Source organism: Argopecten irradians, chromosome 14, assembly GCF_041381155.1.
Source record: "Argopecten irradians isolate NY chromosome 14, Ai_NY, whole genome shotgun sequence".
In the NCBI taxonomy this organism is placed as follows: domain Eukaryota; kingdom Metazoa; phylum Mollusca; class Bivalvia; order Pectinida; family Pectinidae; genus Argopecten; species Argopecten irradians.
This window is the reverse complement of record NC_091147.1, coordinates 18,978,742-19,004,746: the sequence shown is the minus strand read 5'-3', so window position 1 is coordinate 19,004,746 and position 26,005 is coordinate 18,978,742. Positions and strand designations below refer to the sequence as shown.

At 33.6% G+C, this 26,005-nt stretch overlaps 1 protein-coding gene across 1 annotated transcript; it reads left to right on the top strand.

Annotated features, from left to right (window-relative positions):
• The first annotated feature begins 5,624 nt into the window (after positions 1 to 5,624).
• Positions 5,625 to 25,693, top strand: LOC138307887 (uncharacterized). The gene is made up of 2 exons (XM_069248805.1): positions 5,625 to 5,783; positions 22,190 to 25,693. Exons 1-2 carry the CDS (start codon positions 5,717 to 5,719, stop codon positions 23,128 to 23,130), a joined length of 1,008 nt encoding a protein of 335 aa, XP_069104906.1. The 5' UTR covers positions 5,625 to 5,716; the 3' UTR covers positions 23,131 to 25,693.
• Positions 25,694 to 26,005: the final 312 nt, after the last annotated feature.

The following is a 26,005-nucleotide window of genomic DNA, read 5'->3' as shown; positions in this document are numbered from 1 at the left end:
AAATAAGTGGTCAAATAACTGATTAGAAATAATAGTTTGCTGCTGGGAAACACTTTTAATTCGTCAAGCCAAATATGAAAAATTTGCTAAAAAATTACCGTTTTTGAGCTTAAAATTCGATTTTTTATTTTTCTGCGTAGAAATTACTACATATATAGGATTATCTGGTCCCAATACATATTTGTCGTTCTATTGCGGTCATTTTGATACCTCATTTGTCTACTTCCGTTGAAAAATGTCAATGTTATGATTATTTTTCAATTTTTAGTGAAATTCGATATTGCGGCCATCTTGATACGTCACAACCGACAGTTCATGCCAACTTATGCAAAGTTAACATTGATGTCACTATTTTTTAACTTCATCGGGTTATGAAAGAAATTTTGTATGCAAACTATGTTAAAAGTTTGCAAACAAAGTTTATTTTATAATCCGGAAAATAAAACTTAATTATTTTGATTTGTGATCAGTGGGTCATTAAGCGTTCAGAAAATATTGGTTTGGAGGTTTAAGGGTGAGGGGTGCATGTGGGACCCTCCTAGCCCATGGCCTATCTATAATGTATATTAAAACGCATTGCCTCTACACTGTAGATACATGTAACATCACACAGAAGTGTAAATTTAGTGAAATATAAATGATTGACAGTAAAGAATACTTAAAGATGATAAATTGATTAGATAATACAGCCAAAGACACCAATATCCAACAACAATAGGGATGACAAATATGGTTGGTCTTGAACGGTTTACCAGAATCGGTCGTGAATGCAGATAATCACTAAAGACTTTAAAATCTTGCTGGAAAACCATCTAAAGGACAACGTGTATAGTAATGATCGATACTTTTGGAATCTCAAAGTTATTATAATATTTTTTCTGACACATTGTTCTATCTGAGACAACCAGTCACAACATAATATAATCTGTATAATATGTTTTATGATATGGACATAGAGGCTATCAGCTTACGTCCATTATTTTTCAATTGAATTTAAAAGTACAGTCGGTGCCGTATCGTATTCCCTGTCGAACTGTTGAATGTCGAACCAATGTACCCATCATCATGATACATGTAATTCAATTTTTGTATTACTATTTTTTAAAGTACTAAAAATTATATTTCGCTGTCATATAGAAACGCGGCTAACATTTAATTAAATTTAACAATAATATTTTGATACTGTTTTGGTAAAACACTAAAGGAATATTCTATTCGTCCTTAATTCATGGAACTGATGAAAAATAGCATGTCCGTTTGCGATAATTGCATGAATGAATTATTTTGGTGTAATTATAACATGTCAGAGTTGCTCCCCTTTATATAAGGACTAAGTCTTCAGGTAGACGCGTCCGCACCATGTTATTGATTGTGTTAAAATTAGGATAATGATTAAGTCCAATCCGAATCTGAATGAAAATATTACATACATCAGTCAAATAAATTAGGGCTTAACTATAACCTAATTGCAATTTAAGAAAACTTTCCTTTCTTGATTTTGAATAATAACTTAAGATACATGTTTCATGAACGAAAGAAAAAGAATCTTTCAAAAACTACATTTTAGAATCATTTTCATTTTTCGTCATTCTTTTGTTTAAAAAACTTTATTGCTGAATTATGTAACATTTAAGTAAAACATTATACCCATAGACGGTCATTTACGAGAGACTATTCACTTGAGCATTGATGTCACTATTTTTTTTAACTTCATCGGGGTATGAAAGAAATTTTGTTTGCAAACTGTGTGAATCCGCGTAGCAATTTGATTTTTTCTTTGCTTTGTTTTACTTATTCATGTCATTTTGAATGATTTCACAATTTTAAGCAACTTGTTACATTATAATTAAATGACTGGCCAAGATATTAAAATCGTTTGTATTATTATAGAAATTGAAAATGCTTTGAGAAAATATGATATAATATTTGGTATGATCATTTATCGATAATTTGAAAATCAATAATCAAAATCAATAATGTTAGTCTATTTTCAATTTTGGTAGAACAGAATGAATAATAGAAATAAGAACCACAGGGACCTGGCACGAATTTCTAACCAACGTAGTTACATTGTATGTATGTATGTACTATAATATATATACATGTATATAACGACTGTTGTTTAGAAAATCGTGCCAGGTCCCTGTGATAAGAACAACCATCATGTGTTATAACCCATTGCTATAATATGTAAGATTTAAGATTTTTTCAAGATTTCAAGATTTTTTTATTTACTCATGACATATGTACATATGCAACAAGAGGTCAAAAGGAACAAAAATAATAATTATAAAAATGAGAATAAAGAAGGAAATAATAGATGGACACAGTCAGCAATAGGCAAATTTAAATACATTGAAACCAACAATTCTATTTTTCCTTATATAGTTTAAAGAAGCTTAATTACTCTCTGAATAAAACTACTTACTTTACTTAATAGAGATGTATTGCATATAGTAAACATTCCTTTCATTTTGCGATAATTATGATTAGTAAAGTAGTATCTTGGCATATAAATTTCTCGTAATGCTACAACAGATTCATGATTACATACATATAGATAGTGGTACTCATCTCCAACACAATTTGTACAGAGAGGACATGTAGATGGACTCAACATATATATAATGTATTACAATTTTAATTAATGTTAATTAAGGGTAAATTGATATCAATATGCACTTGGTTATTCGCCTGTATTGAAATAGACTAACATTTGGTTCCCTCCCTCAATAATGGTAAATGATTCCTGTTTTCAATTTCCATTAAGTTAATCAAATTTCATAAATATTTATAACTGTTCTTGGTAAATCGAATAATTATCATGAATATACAGGAACTTTTCTTTAAAACATGTATCTTTAGGTAATGTGATAAAGTCCCTCACAGTGAGATTTTTCATATTCAGTATAGTTGACTTTGTCATTTTGACCACAAATATCAAAATTATGTAAGGAATATTTTCTAAAGGTTAATTCTCAACATTAATGAAACTAATATTACCAATATGTTATGTAAAGGCATACAAGAAATAAAAATACCATAAAGAAATTTTGTTTTATTTTTCATTGAAATAGTTGTGGAAGAAAAATATAGCTCATTCAATATCGACTTAAAACTTAAACATAAACACTTAAAGACTCTTTTCGTTAACTGATCTAATCATTGTATAACCATTAAAAATATGAAAATTACATCCGCTGTCACAGATTATAAATCATAATTTTTCTTTCTACTGATATCGTTAAATATTATAATTTATATAATATATAACTGCTGATGTGTTGTGGACTTTTTGATAGTTCAATTGTTTGTGTTAACAGTATGGCCTCTTATCCTCTTCCGTGCATCTCCATTATCTAAAGACTGGTCAAGTAACAAAACTATCCATACCATATTCAACTTCATCTAAATAATTGAATTATCAGACTAAACGTTTCCCTAGTTGCCTAGCAGGTACAACGTTAGAAGTGTTGCCCCATTGTGTCATCATAATAGATGGCCATATTTGGAATCTTGTCTTTTTTATTCTTCCCAACTGAATTTCTTATTCCTAATGTCTTTTTTAACACCACCTGAGTTTTGGTCTTCGGTACAGCGTTTGCCAATGTGAGGAAGGCTATCAGTTCTGTCCCCTGGCCGAGACACACCATAATCGCCTTAGTTTATAAACTGGTCGTTTCTGCTCCTGCTTAGTGTTCATCATCAAATGAGTGGGACGACTGGTTTAGCCGTTGTCAGTATAATGTGACTCTGTTGGCGTGTGCTTGTCTTTAGAAACATGCTTCAATGAGATTTTCCACTATTACAAAGAGGCACCCCACGAACGTACCGCAGTCTCCCAGAACACGTATGGACTTCGATTCACACTCGCAACGCACCACATACGCAAGAGGCCGTCCTCAAACGACCCTTACAGTTAATAGGAAATTAATCCAATCAATCGACCAAGCAACCAACGAACCCATTTTATGGGTAGGAAAGATATGTAAATTATAGGTGTCACTGTCGCTGGTTGTTTGATTATGTACAATATCTTATAACCAGATAAGGTCATTTTAAGACTCCCCTGTCTGCGACATGAAATACGTTTGCGCTGGGAGGCTGCGATATGATCATGAAATGTATATTTCATATAGGAAAAAAATTGTACAGTTTATTGCTAAATGCTGCTTAAGACACCAAAGAGTACATCCCATCTAGTTACCTTATATCAACATCACCTACCCAGTCGTCCCACTCCCTTTCCGTTGAATGCTAAGCAGGAGCAGAAACTAATATTTTTAAATTATGGTGCAAAGGAACTCTTACCAGAGGCTTCCTCACTGGGGCGAAGGGTCTACATATGGTCGGAAGTGAGGTGGCGTCAAGGAAGACATAAGAGGGAAAAGCCGGCCAAGAAAAAGAGAAAAGATAATATCCCAAACTTAGTCGCCTTTTATGGTATCATGCACTGGGGAAAACAGTCTACATAAGGCATATGGTTTATATGGTACGCTATGTATCTTGTTACAGAATAAAAAGCTTTTTAATCTAGACTGAAATAAAAATGGATGAAAATGAAAGCTCATACATATAATTCTACTTTCATCATAATGAAATACTTTCATTTTAGATGCAAAAATCTCTTGGGATTTCATCATATAATTATAATCAAATGAAAATATAAGCATTGAACGTCTTTCTGTATGGATTCATAGCCAACAAGAATTCCAATTGGACAGAGACAAGTTCAACATGAAGCACTAGCTTCAATCAAGTGTATTTTATTTTCACATTTGTCTTATTTTATGATTTATTTGTCATGTTATGCATCTACTAACCTTTTATCTACCTACCCCTATGAATCCACATGTGTTTGGACTTTCGTATGTGATGCTGTCCCTTCGTCTTGTCAGGACGTGGTGTATCCTCGTTATCCAGGGTTTACTATCATTGTCGTTTCTAATGATATCTAGCTCTGGGCTATGTCATAGTGAAATGTAAGCATTTTAGGAACAAACTGACTGATCACAGGTTAACATAATCTTTATTTTAAGACTTCAGTGAGAGACGGTTATCCCTAATTAAAAAGCTGTGGTGTGATTTGATGTACATAGGAGGACAAAACTACCTTGTCTCATCTGCTGTCTCATACAGAACCTTCAGGTTTGATAGGACAAAATTCAGGAGTGGATATTACGACCACATATATAAATAAAAGTAAACTATGGAATATCATGGAGGAATGTTTTATGTAAAGATCTGCTTAGAAGTCAAAATTGGTCTTTCAAGTGACACCTATCTGATATATAAAATAGGAAATCCTTGGTGAGTTCAGTTTTACTATGTATGTCTCATTGCTCATTGAACAAATATAAAATAAAATGATGCGCAAATAGAAACATTTTATTATTCAATTGTACGGGGGACGGAGTTCTAGCATTTTGATATTGATGATGTTTGTATTGTTTCCTGTTTTGTAGCTACTTGGAGACAACAGTATCTGAGTGCGATCAGCCTCACCATTGATTGGTTACCTGTACAGGTAACAGTGTCAAGTAACAAGGCATTGTCTCCATTTATTGTCACACAGCCGGCACGGGCACTGTCACGTGTAGCCGCACAGAAATAGTGGACGGATACCTACAATATCGTGACGGTTCGTAACAGAGGAAAGATGTGCAGCTGCATCCCTGGTTAATTGTTAGTAATTTTAACAGTTCGTGTTTAGGACATGGATGTCTACTACCTACCTGTTATGTACATGGTGTGCATCCTCCTGATACTGCCGCTGGATGCAGGTAAATTTCATATTCACATTTACATTTTAACAGACAACATTTTGTTTACATAGAGGATTTTGCATAACGGATCAAGTAATATGATATTTTAATACTTTGCTTATTTTTAAAGATGCTCCACCGCCGAAAGAGCATAAACCACACTCATCAATTTAACTAGCATTGTTGTTTACAAATATATATATCTAATTAACACAAAATAATAAAAAGAAATAATTTATTTTGTTTTTGGTGCATGTGCAATCAATACTTCATTCAATATAGGACATAGTGTCGAGGATTTTTTCGGGTGCAATTAATCATTTTTAATAATTTTGTCTTGAAGTAAAGTTGGAAGGTCAAACTTTTCAATGGTGGTAATGGTGGAAATTAAGTAACTTTTGTAACTGAAGAAAAATACTTAATCGTCTGCTCCTGTTTTTGATAGAGAAAATACAAGAGCGGTGGAGCATCTTTAACGATTTTAAAGATGAATTTCATATTAAAGTGATATGTGCCTTAACTGTGATTGATTTTTTATATTCTATTTTTCTTCGGTAATCTGTGTAATTTATTGAAAACCATACGTTTTGATAAATTAAGCTGTGAATGTCATTTAAAGACCCCAAAACAAGTATGATGCTTTAAAAGCATTAGCAAAACACATCCGTTATGCAACATAATAGTTCTATTTTTTAAGCCTTATGTATGTTACATATCATTCTATCTGAAGAAGTCTCTTCTTGATTCATGAGTATGAAAATTACGGCACATATAACTTTAAGTATTCACGAGTGTAAGATTCTATTTATCACACAACTTGTATTTATGGAAATACAGACAACACATTCAATTTCGCTTCTATATTAAAGATATGTATGACAGCAAGGCATGACTGAATCAGGATATTCCATTATAATTTTGTCATCTGAGAATAATCCGTGTATTTGTTCATCCAGTTTGTCCACGAAAAACTTATATATCTGTTGAAAATATAATTTGATGGACTCAACTAAAATATAACTGTTCTTTTCTAAATATATTCTCCATGCTAGAAAGTATGATTTGTGTAATGGCATTGTTACACAACCATTGAAGATTTTGTATAATATATCGATGACTAGTACGATGTGTGCATTGTCATCTTCATCAGACAAAATGATGGTAGTATAACATGATATCGTACTATAGACGACATCGTTTGTCTGATAACGTTAATGCTAGCTCTACGGTTTTTTTAACTTTGCGATTGCTATATCACGTCTGTGGTTGCAAATGTGTTTCATTCGTTGTTACTTGGTTTCATTGGTTGCGATGCATTTCAGCGGACTTTCATGTGTTATAGAATTTATTACTTTTGTATTTCATTGAATCCTACATGTAACGTGGTTCACTGGTACCTACGATCATGTACATGACCAGGTGTGTAAAGATATACAATAAAACTCAAATATAAAGAATTCTGTTAAAACTCGAATATAACGAACTCTGTTAAAACTCGAATACAACGTTTTCTGTTAAAACTCAAATATTACGAACTCTGCAAAAACTCGAATATAACGAATTCTGTTAAAACTTGAATATAACGAAATTTGTTAAAACTCTAATATAACGAACCCGGTTAAATCTCTAATAAAACGAACTCGTTTAAAACTCGAATATAACAACCCGGTTAAATTTCTTATATAACGAACTCGTTTAAAACAGGATTATATAATGAACACTGTTAAAACTCGAATATTACGAACGCGGATAAAACTCGAATATAACGAACATGAATTAAACCAATTTCCTTGTATAACAATATAAAACTAATTCCCGTCTTCAGTATTGTATTATAATAGTAATGTGATTAATAATTGTTACACAACCAATTTTTTTCATAATAACTAACTCGGTCTTGCATCCGTTCACCTCATTGTGGTAGTAAGTAAACAACTATAAAACGAATCGTGAATAAAATAATATTTGAATATTATTTTCAACAATACCAACCTTTTTCTGGGGGAAAAAAATGTCTTGCTTCTTAACATAATATCATCCTAAACTAAAATGTGTAGAAACGTTCCTAACAAGTTGATATTTTGTTGCATTTCTACCAATTTAAGTCATGTTAGGGAACGGAATACATATTAACCAGATCAAAATGTTTCATTGTGACAGTTTTTTCTATTTGCTATATATCTATACAATGAACTACAAATTGACCAATCGCCAGACACTATGTAGCCTCGCCTCATCCTCGCACACGCACGTATTTCCAGTCAATGTAAAATGCAATCTGACGTGCGGTTTAATTGACAGCTAGCGATCCGTCCATTGAATTTCCAGATCAGGGGTAACTCGTTATAAATAAGATTTATTTACATAAGTATTGTATATTTTATGATATATGAATATGTAAGTATTAATATATGAATATTCAATCAAAACCTGTACAAAATGTAAACGTTACGTTACAGAAACGTACCAATAAAATAAATAAAAAATAAAGTATGTTTTCATTTATATGGATTATAGTACTCTTTACCATAAACCATTGTGAACAACTGTTTAGTAATAGGGATGTCAAATAAATATTTATAATGTGTGATTTAGCATGACAATGATATTCCAGACTCGAAATCATCATCCGATTTCTCTATAGTTTTACGCAAAAAAGGCTGAAAGGATCGGTTGACATAACAGACTTACAAATGTAGCTGACCGACATTCACAAATACAATAGGATTTTACGCATGATATGATATCATGGTTATTTTGTTTTCTCGTACGTAATAATAGCTTTGCAATAGCTTATTTAACACTGCGATTCAAATAAACGATAGCTCAGCCATATCAAAAGCGAGTGGAGAATGCAAAATAAATGTCTCTGTTTTTAACATTTATGTACGATAACTGGGTGTATTTTTTTCCCGTAATCTATTGAAAAAGGGTGTGATAAAGTCATTACAAACAAACATGTATGATACCTTATCAACATTAGTTACATCACAGAATTCATGCACTGTAAAATTCTTCTCCTATGCCTTAAGTGTGTTTAAAACATTGCTGTGATATCATCTATTGCTATAGCTTGAGGTTTAAAACATGGCTGTGGTGTCATCTATTGTTATAGATTGAGGTATAGTCGGAGCAAAGTCTACTATTATCACCTACTACTATGGAATAGTTACATTTTGCTGTGGAATAGTTTGTGAACTATTCCACGGGAAAAGGTAACTATTCCACAGTAGAAAGTGAATGTAGTGACTCAAGTGAACATAGCTTAGCATGGAATCATTAATACAAAATTAAATTCTCCGAGAAATGGATTTAAGATTAACCCATGTACTTCTCAACGTTGTTGTGATGTATTTGTAAACTTATTTTCATAATACCGATATACATATATATATATGTATACAATTTTCATCACTTCATTCAAAAATAAATTTCATCAGCTCTTTTACAGACACTGTATCCATAACCCAGAAATGAGTTCCCTTGAACAAATCCAGAAGAGAGAGGATAAAATCCCATAAGACAAATGCTGAATTTTCAGCCAAAATGAAATTACAGATGCTTGACATGTTTTCCCCCCATATTTTGTGTATCCAAATCACTTCATATTCGATAAAAATGGCATCAATTAAACAAATATACATCCAAACACCTTTCAAGAAGATAATAATTCCCAAGGAATACTTTCAAAAACACAATCTTTTTGCAAGATGATTTCACTATTTTGTGTATATATATCCAAAACCTTGGGGAATATTTTGTTGTTCTTTTCTTCTAAACTTCGCCCTAAGGCCTGTGCTGCATGAGATTTTTTTTAACCAAATCACTTCAAATTTATATCCAAAAATCATCACTACTGCATATACAGAGCTACATATTTATGGTCCTCCATGTTGAACAGTGAAAACTAAACTGAGTAAATGTTTCAGTGGGAGTACCATATAGAACCTGTGCATGTATCTTTCAAATAAATCATGCAAATTATGATTCTTGTTCTCCGAGTGAGGTAAATAAATGAATCATGAATAGGTCTCCGGGTTTAAATAGGTAGTGAGGGTTTACCTGGAGCTGTAGATTAGTTAAACAATACCCAGTGTAATAGTGGATAGTACCAGTGACATTCAGTGCCATGTTTTAAGTATGAGAAACACCTCAAACTGTGGAATAGTCAAGATAATGAATAGTTCTCGGCCCTTGCGGGCCTCGAACAATTCATTATCTTGACTATTGACAGTTTTCAGTGTTTCTCCTATACATAATCGTAGCAATGTATACTATTATCACCTGCTTCTGTGGAATAGTTACCTTTGCTGTGGAATAGTTTGAGAACTATTCCACGGGAAAAGGTAACTATTCCACAGTTGAAGGTAAAGGTAGAGACTGGTGAACATAGGTTAGCATTTTAGTCAGAAATACATCCTTACACCCAGGTACTTGTCAACGTTGTCTTTATGTATTTGTGAAATTAATATCATAATACCGATATATACAATTTTGATCGCTTCATTCCAAATTAATTATTTTTTCTTTGTTTCTGGCTTCGTAATTGGCCTATTCATTTTTTACATTCAACGATGAAAAAAATCGGGAATGGCGCGGAAATCCGACGTTATCGTGAAGTCACAGTAGAAACATTTACATTGCGTTTTGATTTCGCAAAATAATCCCTTGGAAAAATCAATGGAATCGTACGTGTAAACGTATTGTATTTCATAAAGTAGCCTGGAAAATGAATTATAAGCATTGAAGTCACTATTTTTTTTAATTTCATCGGGGTATGAAAGAAATTTTGTTTGCAAACTGTGTGAATCCGCGTAGTGGATTCTCACAAAAGTTTGCAAACAAAATTTTTAATGCTTAAATAAATAAATGTCCTCATTTCTTTTACAGCCACTTATCCATAACCCAGAAAAGAATTCACTAACAAATCTAGAAGAGAGTATTTACGATAAAATTCCATGAGACAAATGCTGAAATTTAAAAAAAAAATCATAAATTGAAATCTTCGTGAAACTGCTATTGGAGATCCCAGCAACATCTAATAAACAATAACATATCGTTTATGGAATCACAAAGAAACATGTATCGAAAACAATAATTTGTTTGTTTGTTTGATTAATTAACGTCCTGCTAACAGGTATGGTCATGTAAGGACGGCCTCCCATGTATGCGGTGCGTTGCATGTATGTTGTGGGAGGTGCGTGTTTTGGGAGACTGCGGTATAATCATGGTGTGTCTTCTTGTATAAACGAAAACAGTAAATCCTTACTGTGTTCCCCTACGTACTAATATATGATAAATGCTGGTAATTAAAACACAATTGGTAGATTTCGCAGTCGAAAACATAGTAAATATTTTATATTTCCACACGTGGAAAATAATCTAGATTTCCAAAAATACTTCAAAGACGACAACATGCTGATAATAAAATCAAGAAAAAACAAAACATATAGACATTTTTTGTTCCCCTATGTACCAAATGCAATTTTAGCATGGCTATATTACTACAAATTTAGGGGGAAAAAAGAAAAAAAATCCATTAAAGATAATATGCAAATTAAGAAACATGGATTGATTACTGTTTTGCAAACCACATTATTTTCGCGAACACGATATTTTGTATATGTTTTCCGTCTTTGCATATTACAGAGTTAGCTCCCTTGCGGAAAGGTATCGATTGTAACATGCGTCACTATTTTGTGAGCGCAATTTACGTTGTTTTCTCAGAAAAGTATGACGTTACGCCCGCAAATACGTGACGTGACAACCAATACCTACTCGCAAGTAGGGAATACACGAAACACTGGAATTCGCGTCCGACCTCGTTCATATATTTACCGGGAAAATTGTACTTCGCGAAAGTAGAGTGGATTACAGTATTAGACACCGAATACATGGAAACGCTATCCTTTGTTGATTGACAGAAATAATAATATATTTGGTCCTGGTGATTTCAAATCCCTGCGTCCTTTAATAAGTCACTGTCTTTCAATTGGACAGAATTGGCCATTCAAATTGAAGATGGCGGATAAAAATTCTCAAATAAGTAAACAGTTCAATGATCTTTTGCGTTGTGATGATTTGTACTTGATTCGATTTTTTCCACAGTTCGATAGTTTAACTGTTTACCTACTTGCTTGAAACATTTTCGTCCGCCATCTTAGAATGCCTATTCCTAATCAGGTACAATGTATAATTGTATAAGGCAGTGTTAGTCGGACGTGAAAGTAAAGAACTCTTTTTACCAACAGGAAATGTACAATAGAGTTATGGTTGAAACAAATTGATGAAGACGATACGAAAGTTTTAAGGTCGACACACTGTATTTTGATCTCATTGGGATAAACTTACGGGAGTATTCAAAACTGTTCACTAGATCACAATACTAAGCCAAAGTAACAATGGGTCGATAGAAGAATATATATGAAGTTTTCACATTTCAACGGTTTATATATATGTACATGTGAATTATAGTGTAATACTATGATACATATATATAATGACCGTTTGTCCCCGTGTATATGGAGGTAACAGACTAGTGATAGATAGAATTCTCGGTTGATTGGTCTATTGATGTCCGCCTAGCGGTCTGATTTCCTGACAGTTCCGACATATTAACTATTAATGGATCTACAAGGGGAGTTCTATATGGATCTACAGTATTTATTTATTTATATCACTTCTATAGAGGACGTGATGGTATCGAGAGTGTAATAGATCAATTTATCTCCTTGAAATAAAATCACCACCGGAACTACTCTCAAATATATTAGTTTCAATATGTATATCTACAATCTGTATATAACGTGACATTGTCATGTGGCGAAACAATAGCTATACCGTTGTTTCTGAGAGTAACCTCTAGCAAAATAGATAATTTAGTCATCTGTTTTCGTTCACCTTTGTATATTACTCTATTCTTGAGTCACGTATATTTTAGACATATCCTGGCACATGATCTGTTGTATATGGTTCAGCAGTTTGCAATTTTCACCAAATGTTGTAAAACCACACCCGCTACCATTGTGCCAGTGTCATGCATCCATGATCGTAACATTGTCATTACTGATTGCGATAGACATTGAAGCAATCAACCTGTACAGCTTTTATTGACAATTCTGCACTTTGATTTATTTCATATATTTGCTAATGCAGCTCTAAGTGTCTCCAGGGCATCCATGTTTATTCTCCTTGTTCTGTGTTGGAAACCTCGTACAGAAACGTGTCTTGTTTATACGAGTCTATATTCACTATCATTATTTATTTATTTGTTTATTTATTTTTACCTTATTAAAGACCTTTCAGTTTTGATAATGATCTTGTTGTTATATTGACATTTTATATTATTTTAATGTTTCTGTTAATTGAATTAGTAGGCAAGTAGACGAGCTACATACTTTGCTTCACAATTATCATTAACAAACAATGTTTAAGTACTTGCTACATGGCACAACAGTCGGGTAATTAAGATGATTTGCTGTTTTCAAATTTCAATCAAACCAATATATACAAATGTATATATATTTAAAATGTCACGATCAATTCGCGATCAAAGGTTTTTACGGACAATTTCGCATTATCATTTAAGGAATGATTTTTTTATTTTTCGTTAATTACTGGTGTGTAAACTGCATTTGTTGGATAGATATTTTAAATGACGCGCATAAGCACGTCATGTTTAAATATCTGTTCAAATAAAAAGGAAGTTTACACATAAGTAAACAACGTTTTTTTTCAACGTTATACGATTGATGTAACAGCCAGTCAAGTAATGGAATTCCAGAACACCTGGCTCCAATTTGGCGGAAAATGTTGTCAAGTTCAGAAAGTACACAAAATATCTATCTTTTCCATTCCATGGATGGAATATTTCCAAATATTTTATTTTCTGCAGTATAATTTAAGATACTCATCATTACATTCAAATTCCAATTGAAGAATTGAAAATACAGAAACAATATAGGCCAAATCTGAAGGGCATTAACACTTATTGCGAAAGTCAGTGTTTCGGTGTACGTATTTTTGCGCAACAACCGACTGCGTTTACACAAGTGTAAACGATTTCCCAGTTAGTGAGATTATGTAGCAAAGAAAAAAACAGAAATATAAATATATGGAATTATACAATTAATCGCGAAACATTGAATCTGCGTTCGACTTCTCTCGCAGAATTTCGCGAAAACTGGCATCTCGCGAAAATAAAATGTTTGACAGTACTCGCGATATGATAAGTGTGTGTGAATTTATTTATTGACTATATTTGCACCAACAAAATAAAACAAGGTTATGACGAAACCCCTCACTACATTATCAGCACAGTTCGTTATACACATATTGAGGATATCTTATAGGAACCTTTACGGGGAATTAAAGTAACTAGGTTATAGTCAAGAATTCATTGTCAGTGTATTTGTAATAAACATGTACTTCAATAAAGTTTCCGAGTTAGATGGTAACAATTTAGCGAGATAAAACTGAACACAGATAGCGCCTCATGATAAATAAGCAATGGCTCATTTTTTTTTTATTTTTATCACTATAATCGTAGTTGACGCCGGGTGCTCTGTCACGATGATAAACATGTCAATAACTTAGGTAAACATGCCCTGACACCACCTGTAAGATGAGAGGAAAAACTCAATATTCAATACCACAGGCAAATAGTTAATCATATACAAATAGTATGATGGTTGTTGCGTTTTATCTTTTCAAGTGACGTAATATGTCAATAAACACATATAAAACACAAACAGGATAAATAATAAATATGAGAATACACTTTAAGTTATAGAAGTATACGTTTGTACATTGAAGCGGATTACATTATCCAATCCTAAACCGTGACATAAGCTTCGAAACATTCATGGACTACCATGGAAACTGAAAAAATGGAAAGTCTTATCCTAACACGCGATCGATTGAACGAGTGCAGACATAGGTAGAGATACAGATAATATATTTACTGTCAGATATATCGATTAACTTAACATGGCAATGGTTTAGGGGAATAATAAGTGAAAGCCTCCAAAATTATGTGACCGGATCCACGGCTAGGTTGTTCAAAAGGTTATTAGCTTCATCATCTGATGAGAGAAATTTTCATTTCGCATTTGTTGCGAAACATGCGATTATATCTTCATTAAAATCAGCAACTAGGTGAAGAATGTTCTTAAGAATCTTATATAATTATGTAAAGGTAGTATAATCATAAATTATATAAAGTTGATTTGAAAATTGTCGTTATACTGTAATCAACTTTTGAATTACTGGACACAGACTGTGGAAAAGAGGCGTTGTAAAAAAGTGTTGTTTTTATGTGAAATGAAAATAATTTAATATATCCACTTCACGAAATCATGTTCAGTACCAATATGATTACTATAAACTTTGTTTATATCAACTTCTCTACCCCACACATCTTCATGCCATTCAGTTATCCATCAATGACTTTAAAAAGATCTGCTCAGCTTGCAAAAAGGCTTGATAGTATGTTGAAAGTGAATAATGTTATCTATTTGAGTTATAAATGATGACATAAAATTCAACTTCACTTTTAGTACAAAAGCATTAAAAGTTATCTGTTGAAACATAGATGTAACAAGCTAATAAAACCTGTCTATACTTGCCAAATGTGTTGGGACCCAGGAACAAGCGCTGTAGAAAGTTATACTGTACTGAAATAATGCAACAGAAAATACACACACTACATTTAAAATATGTATTTTTAAGCGCTTCTTATTGTTTCATTAATTATGTATCTGATCATAATATTTGATATCTGGATACAGCTGAATGTATCGAGACAGACAAAAATAGAAAAAGAATATATTAGAAATTAATTTATTGTAAAAACGAAATAAAAACGACCAACTAAGCCTGTGGTTGGTTGTCAGTTGTTTAACCTATAATGTCGTCAGTTTTACTAGTGCATAGTCCAGGGGTGGATATAACGACAATGATAGTAACCCCTGGACTATCGAGGATGCTTAAAATGTATCGCGATTGTTTTAAAAATCTAATCGCGAAATTGAATACTCGCGAATATATCCACGTTTACAGAATGTCTGTACACTAGTTATGTTTTATAGTCCATAAATCACTGTCAGTGTCATTACCATCCGGTAGTTATTTAGTATATAGATTTCTCAGTATCAAGTCACTCAAGTATCGCGTGCTTTGACAGGACCGTTATGTGTAGTCTATCAGAAACTGAATATGAGACTGATTATAAAAAAATATCTATTACATAAAACAGGATAGATGCCAAGGTAAATGTAAAATGGTCAGTAAACACATCCCTGATACAAAGTTAAATTATTTTGATATGAAAAAAAACTAACACCACACATACATAATAGAAACAGGCAATATCAGCCGACATGCATACAAATAATCAATATAAAGCAGGGACTGTTGACTTGTTTGCCGGTATAGTAGCGATCAGAATTCATCATAATAAACATGTTTTAATGCAGAGACTGCATATACATTACCCATTATTATTAATTTATTTAAGGGGATCTTCGAATGATACATTTTCCATTTACTGGAGACCCATTAAAAGCAGAAATTATTCACGTGAAAAATTGTATGACGACAGACATTTATTAATTCAACTGTCGATTAAAATAAGACTAAAAGTCTTGTATACAGTATAACTAGAAAATAACGAACTCTATCAGTACAACTTTTCATGTTTAACGAAATAGACCCCATTACCCGACTGCATCCGAGGTGGCCGAGTGGTTAAGATGTCCCGACATATTACCACAAGCCCTCCATCTCTGGGTCGCGAGTTTGAATCCCACATGGGCAGTTGCCAGGTACTTACCGTTATTCGAGGTTTTTTCTCCGGGTACTCCGGCTTTCACCCACCAACAAACCTGGCACGTCCTTAAATGACCCTGACTGTTTATAGGAAGGTAAATTAATAAAACCCAACCAAAAGCGCCTCAGGTCACTATACTATGATATAAACACTATTGGTAATTTCATGCGGAATATTTTGGAATTGTCAGTTATACATAACCTAATCTGAACGTTTTTTTAGCAAATGGTATAAATGGATTGTTTGTTTGTTTGTTTGAGTTTTACGGCCCATCGACAACTAAGGTCATTTAGGGCCACACTAAATGGAAATGCATATGACATACATTATGATATCAAACAACACAATCGAGATCCTGTCCTTGAATAGTATGTGGTGATGAATCTGTTTTTACTTTGATTCATTTAACTTGATTTGTAGTCGTAGTTGATATACATATAAATGTAAATGTTTTCGTATATTATTTTTTATTAATTACCTTAGTTTAGTTGATTTACTTCTATCTATACATGTATAATTTGTCATATTATTGTCTGTTGTATTGCATGCTTTTGTGTCGACCCCATGGGAGATGAGCCATTGGCTCAATGGGTCATCGACGTTTAAATAAAGTTATTATTATTATTATTACAAGCTAACCGATACTTACATTATATATATCATTGGCTATTTAGGTAAAATATGTGTTTTCGTTTAAATATCACAGACATTGTATATAACAATAATGACAATAAAAAAGCTAACCGAGTTTTATAATTTGCGTGCCCCTGTGTTTTGGCTGAGGTGACCAAGATTGCATTTTACGGTCTCGGAATAGCAGTTCAGACTGCTTGTTTTACACGTGTTCATAGAAATTTAACTGTTGAAAACAGATATATCTAGATTTAATATCACATTAAAAGTTACATAATATAAGACCACGATCGAGAGCATCGTGGGTAGCGATAGGCCAAGGACATCTCCTTGCAGGCGGTGTATGGGATTTGCAAATTATTTAGTCTAGATGAAATAAATGTTTATTCTAATTACTGGTTTATGTAAATAATGAATGTTCTTGCAATATTTCCAACGTTGGACATTTTTATTTTGCTATAATTAATATCGATGCTGCTATCGTTTATGCGAGGAGATGAGATGAAGAGGTTTTGCCGAGTCATCTCGGTTTTCCCTGTCGACACCAAAATAAAACTTGTATTGTAAGATAGTGACCGTGTATTCTGTTTATCCTGCAACTTTTTCATTATATATACAGAAGATGGTATTCAAAACGAAAGCAAATTGCCTGTTATTTACACGATTTCACTCAAAGCGAAACGCTTCTTTGATGATCAAGAAAAGATGCATTCACTAAATAGAATGAGTGTGTACTCCTTTTGACTACCGTGGGAAATATGTAAGCGACGTCATTCCGGTGATTGTGACGTCACTGTTTGGCGGGACTGACTGCCGTTTCATTCACTCCTACTAAAAGTGACGTCACTGGAATGTTCGGGATCAAGTCATCAAATTTAGAAATTGAATCAAACGAAAGAAATTAAACATTTATTTACTGACATCGTAATATTTTCCTATTGCAACTGTTACAGGAAATTCCTATTATCCGGTATCGAGTTCTGTGCCCGACTAATGTCGATATTAGTGCTGAAAATGCGTTGTTTCTTGATATTGTTCCGCTTCTTTTGTTGACTTTAAATTCGTAAAATAATTCGTAAAATGAACTTAACCCGCGAAAAATCGTACGTTTAAAAGTATTTTATGTTATCAAGTAGACTGAAAAATTAATTATAAGCATTGAAGTCAACCGGTTTTTTCACTTCATCGGGGTATTTAAAGAAGGAATTTTATTTGCAAACTGTGTGAATCCGCGTAGCAGATTATCACAATAAATTGCAAACAAAATTTATTTTATACCCTTGATGACGTTAAAAATAGTGACATCAATGCTTATAATTAATTTTTCAGACTACTTGATAACATAAAATACTTTTAACGTACGATTTCGTTGATTTTCCAATGGATTATTTTTTCTAAATTATTACGCAACGTCAACGTCTCTATTGTGACACCATGGTAACTTGGAGATTTCGCGTCATTTTCGGACTTTTTCTTCATAGTATGATAAGAAAAATAATCTGCTAATCAGAAAGTCGGATTTAGTGTGAAAGTAAATGAAAATTAATTATTCAAATCTCCATGAACGGAATCGCTCGTGATATGGAGTACCTTCCATAAATAATTCCATTGTAGTTGGATCTGGTTCGTGTCATTGAGGTCAAGGCGAGGGCAATATGACGTTATGTATGTGTTGTACGTTCCATTCATTTTATATTATAAAGGTATAATATGTTTATAAATACTTTGAGATGACAAAATGGTTTTCTAAATGTCCTGTATGATGCTTTCTTTAATGCATATCCTTCTCATTTGAGATTATTTTTATCGTGGAGAGTGGTGACATTTTATCATTTATTAATTTATTGTGTGTTTGAATATATAGGACTAAGTGATACGTTCGCCATTTTATTTTTTTCTTAGGCATCAATATACTTGATTTATATAACGAAACGTATTTCATTTGCAACTTGACAACATACAGGCATCAATTAAGCATAATAAGCAACCCGTATCAGCAAAGGAAAAATACGTTTAGAAAATATTTGGTACTTAATGTCTAGGGAAAGAAAACAAATAAGATGGTATATCGACGTTCTTTACTCCAACAACGACATACACCATATCGCTGTTACGTAAACGCGAAGCATCTAACCCCCCCCCCCCATTCTTCATCACAAATTTGCATACAAGTATATATTTAGTATATGTTAGAACCCATAAAAATCATTCAGCTATATACTGAAAAGAACGATGTCTGCGTATAGATATACTAAGTATTTGTTTTTTAATTTTGTCTTTAAAGTAAATTGCTCCTTGCATGACTCCGTACTAATGACAATAAAGTGATATCATAATTAACAAATATGTCTCCTAAACAACCAATAAAATAACAAATAAATAAATAACAATATCAACAATGGAAAGAATGTTTATATTATACTCTCTGTTAAAGTGTATTAATGTTCTTACAGGTGCCGTTTGAAATGTAATAACTAAACTAAATAAAACATGGGGTTACATCATGTTTAATGCACAGTGGAACAGCTTGTGTTTCTCACTATCTTTTAAAATTAATGCAGCTATTAGCAAAAGTCTTTTTTCACTTGTTTGTAACTGAATTGCAGAATCTAACACGGAAAGAATACAAAATGTTCTGCACTTTCAAAGCATAATGAACTGGCACACGCACTGACTATTACTGTGTAGTTTCAGTCTCAAATCTAGTTAATTAAGGATTGTCAGGAATTCGGTTACGTAATCTGTATAGGTAATAATCCATCGTAAAAATGATAATGTAGATGTATGTGACAAATATTATAATTTAATAATGTTTGATGATATCAATTTGCATATCAAAGAACCTCATTTATTTCTTTTTTCATCATAACGAAATTACATTTTCATTATGAAGAGGTTTTCAGTGAATAATTAAATTTGAATATGTACGTAAAAGCAAACATCTTATGATATATAAAAGACCCAGCAGAAACATGAGATTTATTTTGATATTATCAGCCATGCTTATTCAAGGGCAAGCTAGGTTTATTGGTGGAGGAAACCCGAAGTACCAGGAGAAACACCACCGACAATAGGGATTATTGCGAAGATAAGTTGTAAATACTATCGATGTGCCACGTATGACAACCTTAATACATGATGGCAGTTGATGCGTGTTTGTGTGTGACGGTCATAATCTATATCAAGGCGATCCATGTTATAAATAATGAGTGATGCCATTCAATACAGAGTTCAAACTACCTTTATACCAGTAGGTTGTTTTATATCACTTGACTGACAACGGATGTTTAATCTTTAGGGATTATTAATGCGATTTCAGCGATGCATTACTGTAGCGGGAGTTACTATTGTACTTTATTTTATGTTATATATCGCGACCGTATGACAAATATTCTGTGTGTGTTTACGTGATATCAAATGACTCAGGTATTGATATCAGGTGTAGCAACGAGATCGGAGAATATCTGGTAACGTTGGTGGTGTAGTGGTTAAAGGCCGACATATTAACTTATTATCAAAATTGATAGTATATAAAGTAAAACAATATATGCAAAATGCCAGATGGAAACCGAAATAACCGGGTTAACACCACCGACCAACGGCCAGTACCAAGCAACTGCCTCTTATTGGATCCAAACTCGAGATCACGGTTGGAGAGTTTGTGGTACTATGTCGGGAAACTTTAACCAATGGGCTTCGCGCCGTCATATGCTACATTGTTTAATAGTTATCCTGATATAACAACCACTTTAAACGTTATAATGACCTAGATTCCACATCGAGTGAACAACCGGTAGTAGATTGTGACCTAGATTCAAGAGTAGCATTAATTAAGCCGTTACCTAGACTATAAGGACCTTGGACCTACAAACAATAATGCCAGTAACCTAAAGGTGGCACAAATTCTACACCCAGTGAAATATATTAGAATCAATTGTGACATAGATTAAAGAGTGAAATTAACTCCGCCGTGACCTAGATTATACAACGACCCAAATATTAACACATATTCGATTTCGTTTGTGACCTAATATTCAAGAGTGACATTTAATTCAACTCTGACCGAGATGCAATTGCGACTCAAGTCAATCGCTCGGTTACCTGGATACTTGCATTGTCAATAATAGATAAGTCATCATCACATTCAAACAGCTATTGACTCAAGGCTGATCTATCTATGTAATACAACAGATTGACAATTAATTTACGAATCTCCCCGAATAACTTTTGATCGATCGTCTGCTCATTCGACAGATAATCATGTGGCTATATTTAATGTTACGATAAACTGTCTTTGAAGGTTTCACGGTAATTAGCCGAAAGTGACAAGTTGACGGCAGAAATCAAAACACCGTTGAGTGGTTATGAATGGGAATGCTTTAGCAAAGTTAATCAGTGTGGAATAGGTCAATTGTAAAGTAATAGATTACTTATCCGTTATGTATCGGCACCCGATGGGGATCAATACCGTAAAGGGGAAGGGGAATACAAATGTTCAGGAAAGGAAAGCTTATTTTCCATACCGGGTTGAAATGGTAGGGCCCATCAACACATGTTGAGGAATGACTTACGACAATGGAAAGGGATATGGACCAAGTAAATGTGTTGACTGACGAAAATATAACACCAAAGAATTATGTCCAACCTGACATTTTATAGTGAATGATATATCTTCGTTCTGACATGTAGTCGGATATTACAGGTTTCAAAGTAAATATCAAGTAACGTTCAGCGAAAGAATAGCTCTACATATGCGGACATGTATGAGCTGTCCCATTTACGTATTTTAGTGATTTTTTCCATGCGATAGCGAGACTCTTGGAAAGATAAACTGAGTCCAATTTATCTTTTGACTGTTGATAAACAGATGTATATTGGGGGTGTATCTTGTATGTGAACATTCCATATTTTAATCTATCAGAAATGCAATTAAAACGTACATGTATATCCTTTTTTATTGTAGGAATTATTCCAGTTGAAGTCCGGGAGACACTTACGGCCGATGTATCTGGGGACGTCAATAATGTCGATGTGGAATCAACATTTGAACTCTCGCGACAACGTCGGGCAACTAATGATTCTTCAGTTAACGACACAACTACTACTGTCGCTACCCCAAGTGGTGGCGGCGGTGGGAATACCGGAAACGGTGGTGGTAAGAGCGCTGTTGAGGAATTCTTTGACGATAGGCACAATATGGCGATGTACGTTATTCTACCGTCAATAATTCTAGTTTACGGAGGATGTTCGTGTATATACTGTTTTTATAAGTGTAGAAGATATCTTCGGAAACGCGTTGTCATATATCAAAAACAAAGACGGGACAGAGTAAACAGCGGCCACAAACCGAAATGGACAGCCGCAAATAATAAAGTACAGATTGTTAAAAGTACGCCAAATCTCCGCGAAAATATCAGCAATCCAAATCCCCGACCTGCAACCTCTATGGCGTTGTTTACAAGTATTGAAACACAGGAGGTTGATATGTTATTGGAAGAGCTAGCAGTCATTACAGACGATAAGCCTGTTAAAAAGGCAAGCAAGCCTGTAGCGGAAGTGACGCCTGTCGTTCAGGTGAAAACGACACCTGTTAAATCTCCAATCAAAGAAAAGGTAGCTCATCCTCCTCTTCCTTTGGTAGAGGACAAGCGAGAAGAAACTCCAATTAAACGTGAACAATCGCGGTCACCTGTGGTAGAAGTGAAACCAGTCTCGCAGGAAGACGATAACAAAAAAGAAAATCTGAATAAGAAAAAAAGTCTTATACTTTCTGCTAACGATATTGCGGAAATCATGAAGTATTACAATGACAAAAAGCACATGCCCAACGTAATACCCGAAGACTCAGAAAACGACAAACAAATCAGCCGGAAAATCCGAAAAAAGAAAATCATCTCATCCTAGTATTTTTTGAACAATTGCGATGACATTCAATTTCCATATAAATCATACATGTCTGCAGACTACCGACAATTTGAGCGGTTGGTTGGGTCGGAGGGAGCTAAAAACTTTATTCTGTTTGGATGTTTCGCTATGTTCCTAATTTCAAACTCATGTTTGCTGTGCGCATGTGTTACGACGTAGTTATGTTAGCATTGTACTGCTTTCTGATGACAAAACATGCGAGGATGGATGTCAACTATCAACGACAAACTAAGTGGTGCGCGCTTGCGCTTCATGTTGAATTTGCCGTGGCCCAGTTGCCATTCATCCTCCCGTCATTCGCAAACAAAAGCAGTATGTTTTCTGATATTGAAGACTTTTGTTTGTTTTGTTTGTTTGTTTGAGTTTTACGGCCCATCGACAACTAAGGTCATTTAGGGCCAATAAATAATGATATTGAAGACAGAACGGACAACGTTTATAATACATTTTGTATATATTATCATTTCTTAAATTTAACATACCGTAGTGCATTTACTCATGTATAATACCATACTAGGTACATGTAGTATAATTTATAGCTGGGTTTTTTCGCGATTTTGTTAGACCATGGTATAATCGGCAAATTTTGATTCGCGAAATATTGATAAATGACTGAATCATATATAATTTAGATGCCAGATCGCAAAATTTCAAAACCTCTAAAATCTAATTTTGGCCCAAACCACGAAAATTTTGACCCGCGAAAGTAACTGGCTAAACGATATTAAATATATTATATAAGAATTAAAACGGATCGTTTGAACACAGCTACTGATGATGGTGAATATGAATACGTGTATTTTTTTTCTTCAAAAATGGAACATGCGCCATGGTTTAAACGTGTCAATAAATGAAATACATGTACAGCCTCGCATTCCCCCGCTGAAGGAGACCAGTCGAATTCGTTCAACAGCTACTAGGGGCTGGTGATTGCTTGAAGTACTGTCGAAGGAGATACTGTAGATATTTCATGAACATAATACCGACTTGTCATTGTGATCAGCAATTTTGTGTCACGGTATTATATTTATCTATCTAAAAACATATGTAAAGTAGTATAATGTTTAGCGATATCTTTATGTCGAAACAAAAGCTTACAAAGCTATTGTTTTCCGTTATCAAACTGCAATTAACCATTTTCCGATGACTTGAAGTGTGACCAATAGGGGTCAACATGGTATATTTTTTGTTTTGTCTTTTTTAGAATCGCCATCATAAACACAACCACTAACAAGCTTAAGAAACTGACGATATTGCGTTGAGATAACCCAATAACGCCACTGCTTTCTTTTTCCCTTTGAAAATTATCTTTACATCTGGTACCACAAAAACAAAAAAACTTCTTTTTGTGTGTGTTTTCATGGTCACAACAGTGTTATTACTAAAGTCAATATCTGTACTAATATTAAAGTGAGTTTGTATATTTTTGTAGATTTCATCAACGATAGTAATTAGATTTTAGAAATGAGTTTCCAAATCAACCGTGACATCTAAGAAGCTTTGCTCAGTCATACGTATTATAGGTTAACATCTTTATAGCCAGACTCGGGACCAATAAGATCATTACAGCAATACTATTCTCTTTTTAGTGTGGAAAGTTTAAGAAAAGAAGTGTTAATGCAAACCTTTACATTGTCAATATTGTTTTAGGAATATTGCGTCATATTGACGCCGGTATAACAATATTGCGTATGGTGTTTGATATGTACATAAATTATGGTTATGTAAACTAAAATGATAGTTATCTTCATTGCTTAGCAACAGCAGTATTGAGTCAATAAAATGATTGATAGAATGAATGATTGATTGATTGAGCGAAATGAGTTGAGTTGGGGTCGTCAGAGTTAGTGAGTGCGGGAGGGACGGATGGAGAGAGTTTATTGTTGAAATAAGTGAATAAAATGACTCAATTAATCTAGTGAGTAATTGTATGTAGCGAGTCAGTTTTATCGAGTGAGTTGATAGAGCAAGAGATGGGATAAATTGAGGGAAATATGTATCGGTTTCGTTTTATGGTGCTTAGCAAATGATACAAATTGGAAGAAACTGCAATCAGCATCTGATTCGGATTGCAATATTGGAATCCGTTACTTAAGTTTATTTCTTATTCTTCTGTATTTTTGTAATACGTTTCTTTCAAATGTTTGTTTATTCTATCTATTTTGACGCCATGACATTTATTGTTTTTTATTCAATAACAATTATGTAGTTTTTTTGGCTTGTTAAATAACTGAAGACACATTTGTACTCTTCAGATGTGAAGGCTGGTACATTTTATTATGAAATATCTATCACCATGGTAACGTTTTGATCTATATTGTCAATTGTCAATGTTATGTTATTTTACCGAAGACTGTGGTACAATATACCATGCTATTCCGCATGTTTCTTTTATCACTTACTTGATTTGTTAGGATATATCCGGATGATGGTATAAAGGAATTGTGACATTTTTCCAATATATGAAAAAAAAATCCGAAGTTAACATGGTCTGAAAAATATTTATCCGTCTTTTATTATTAAAATTTCATTTTTAGCGTTATCTTTGTTTTTCATTTTTTACTGATGGTAAAATATGACCTTCTGCAATGGAGCTACGTTTCCATTTTTTTTAACACCAAAGTCTATAAAAGTGGTAGTTTCTGCTCCTGCTTAGCGTTCAGCACACAGGGAGTGGGACAACTGGTTGGCCCGTTGTCAGTATAATGTGACCGGGTGGGGTGTGTTGCTTGGTGTCTTCGGCGGCATGCTTCAGTGATATAGCACTATAAAAAGGGCAACAGTTCCACTATACAAGAAGACACAACATGAATATACCGCAGTATCCCAAAACACTCACCTCGCACAACATACA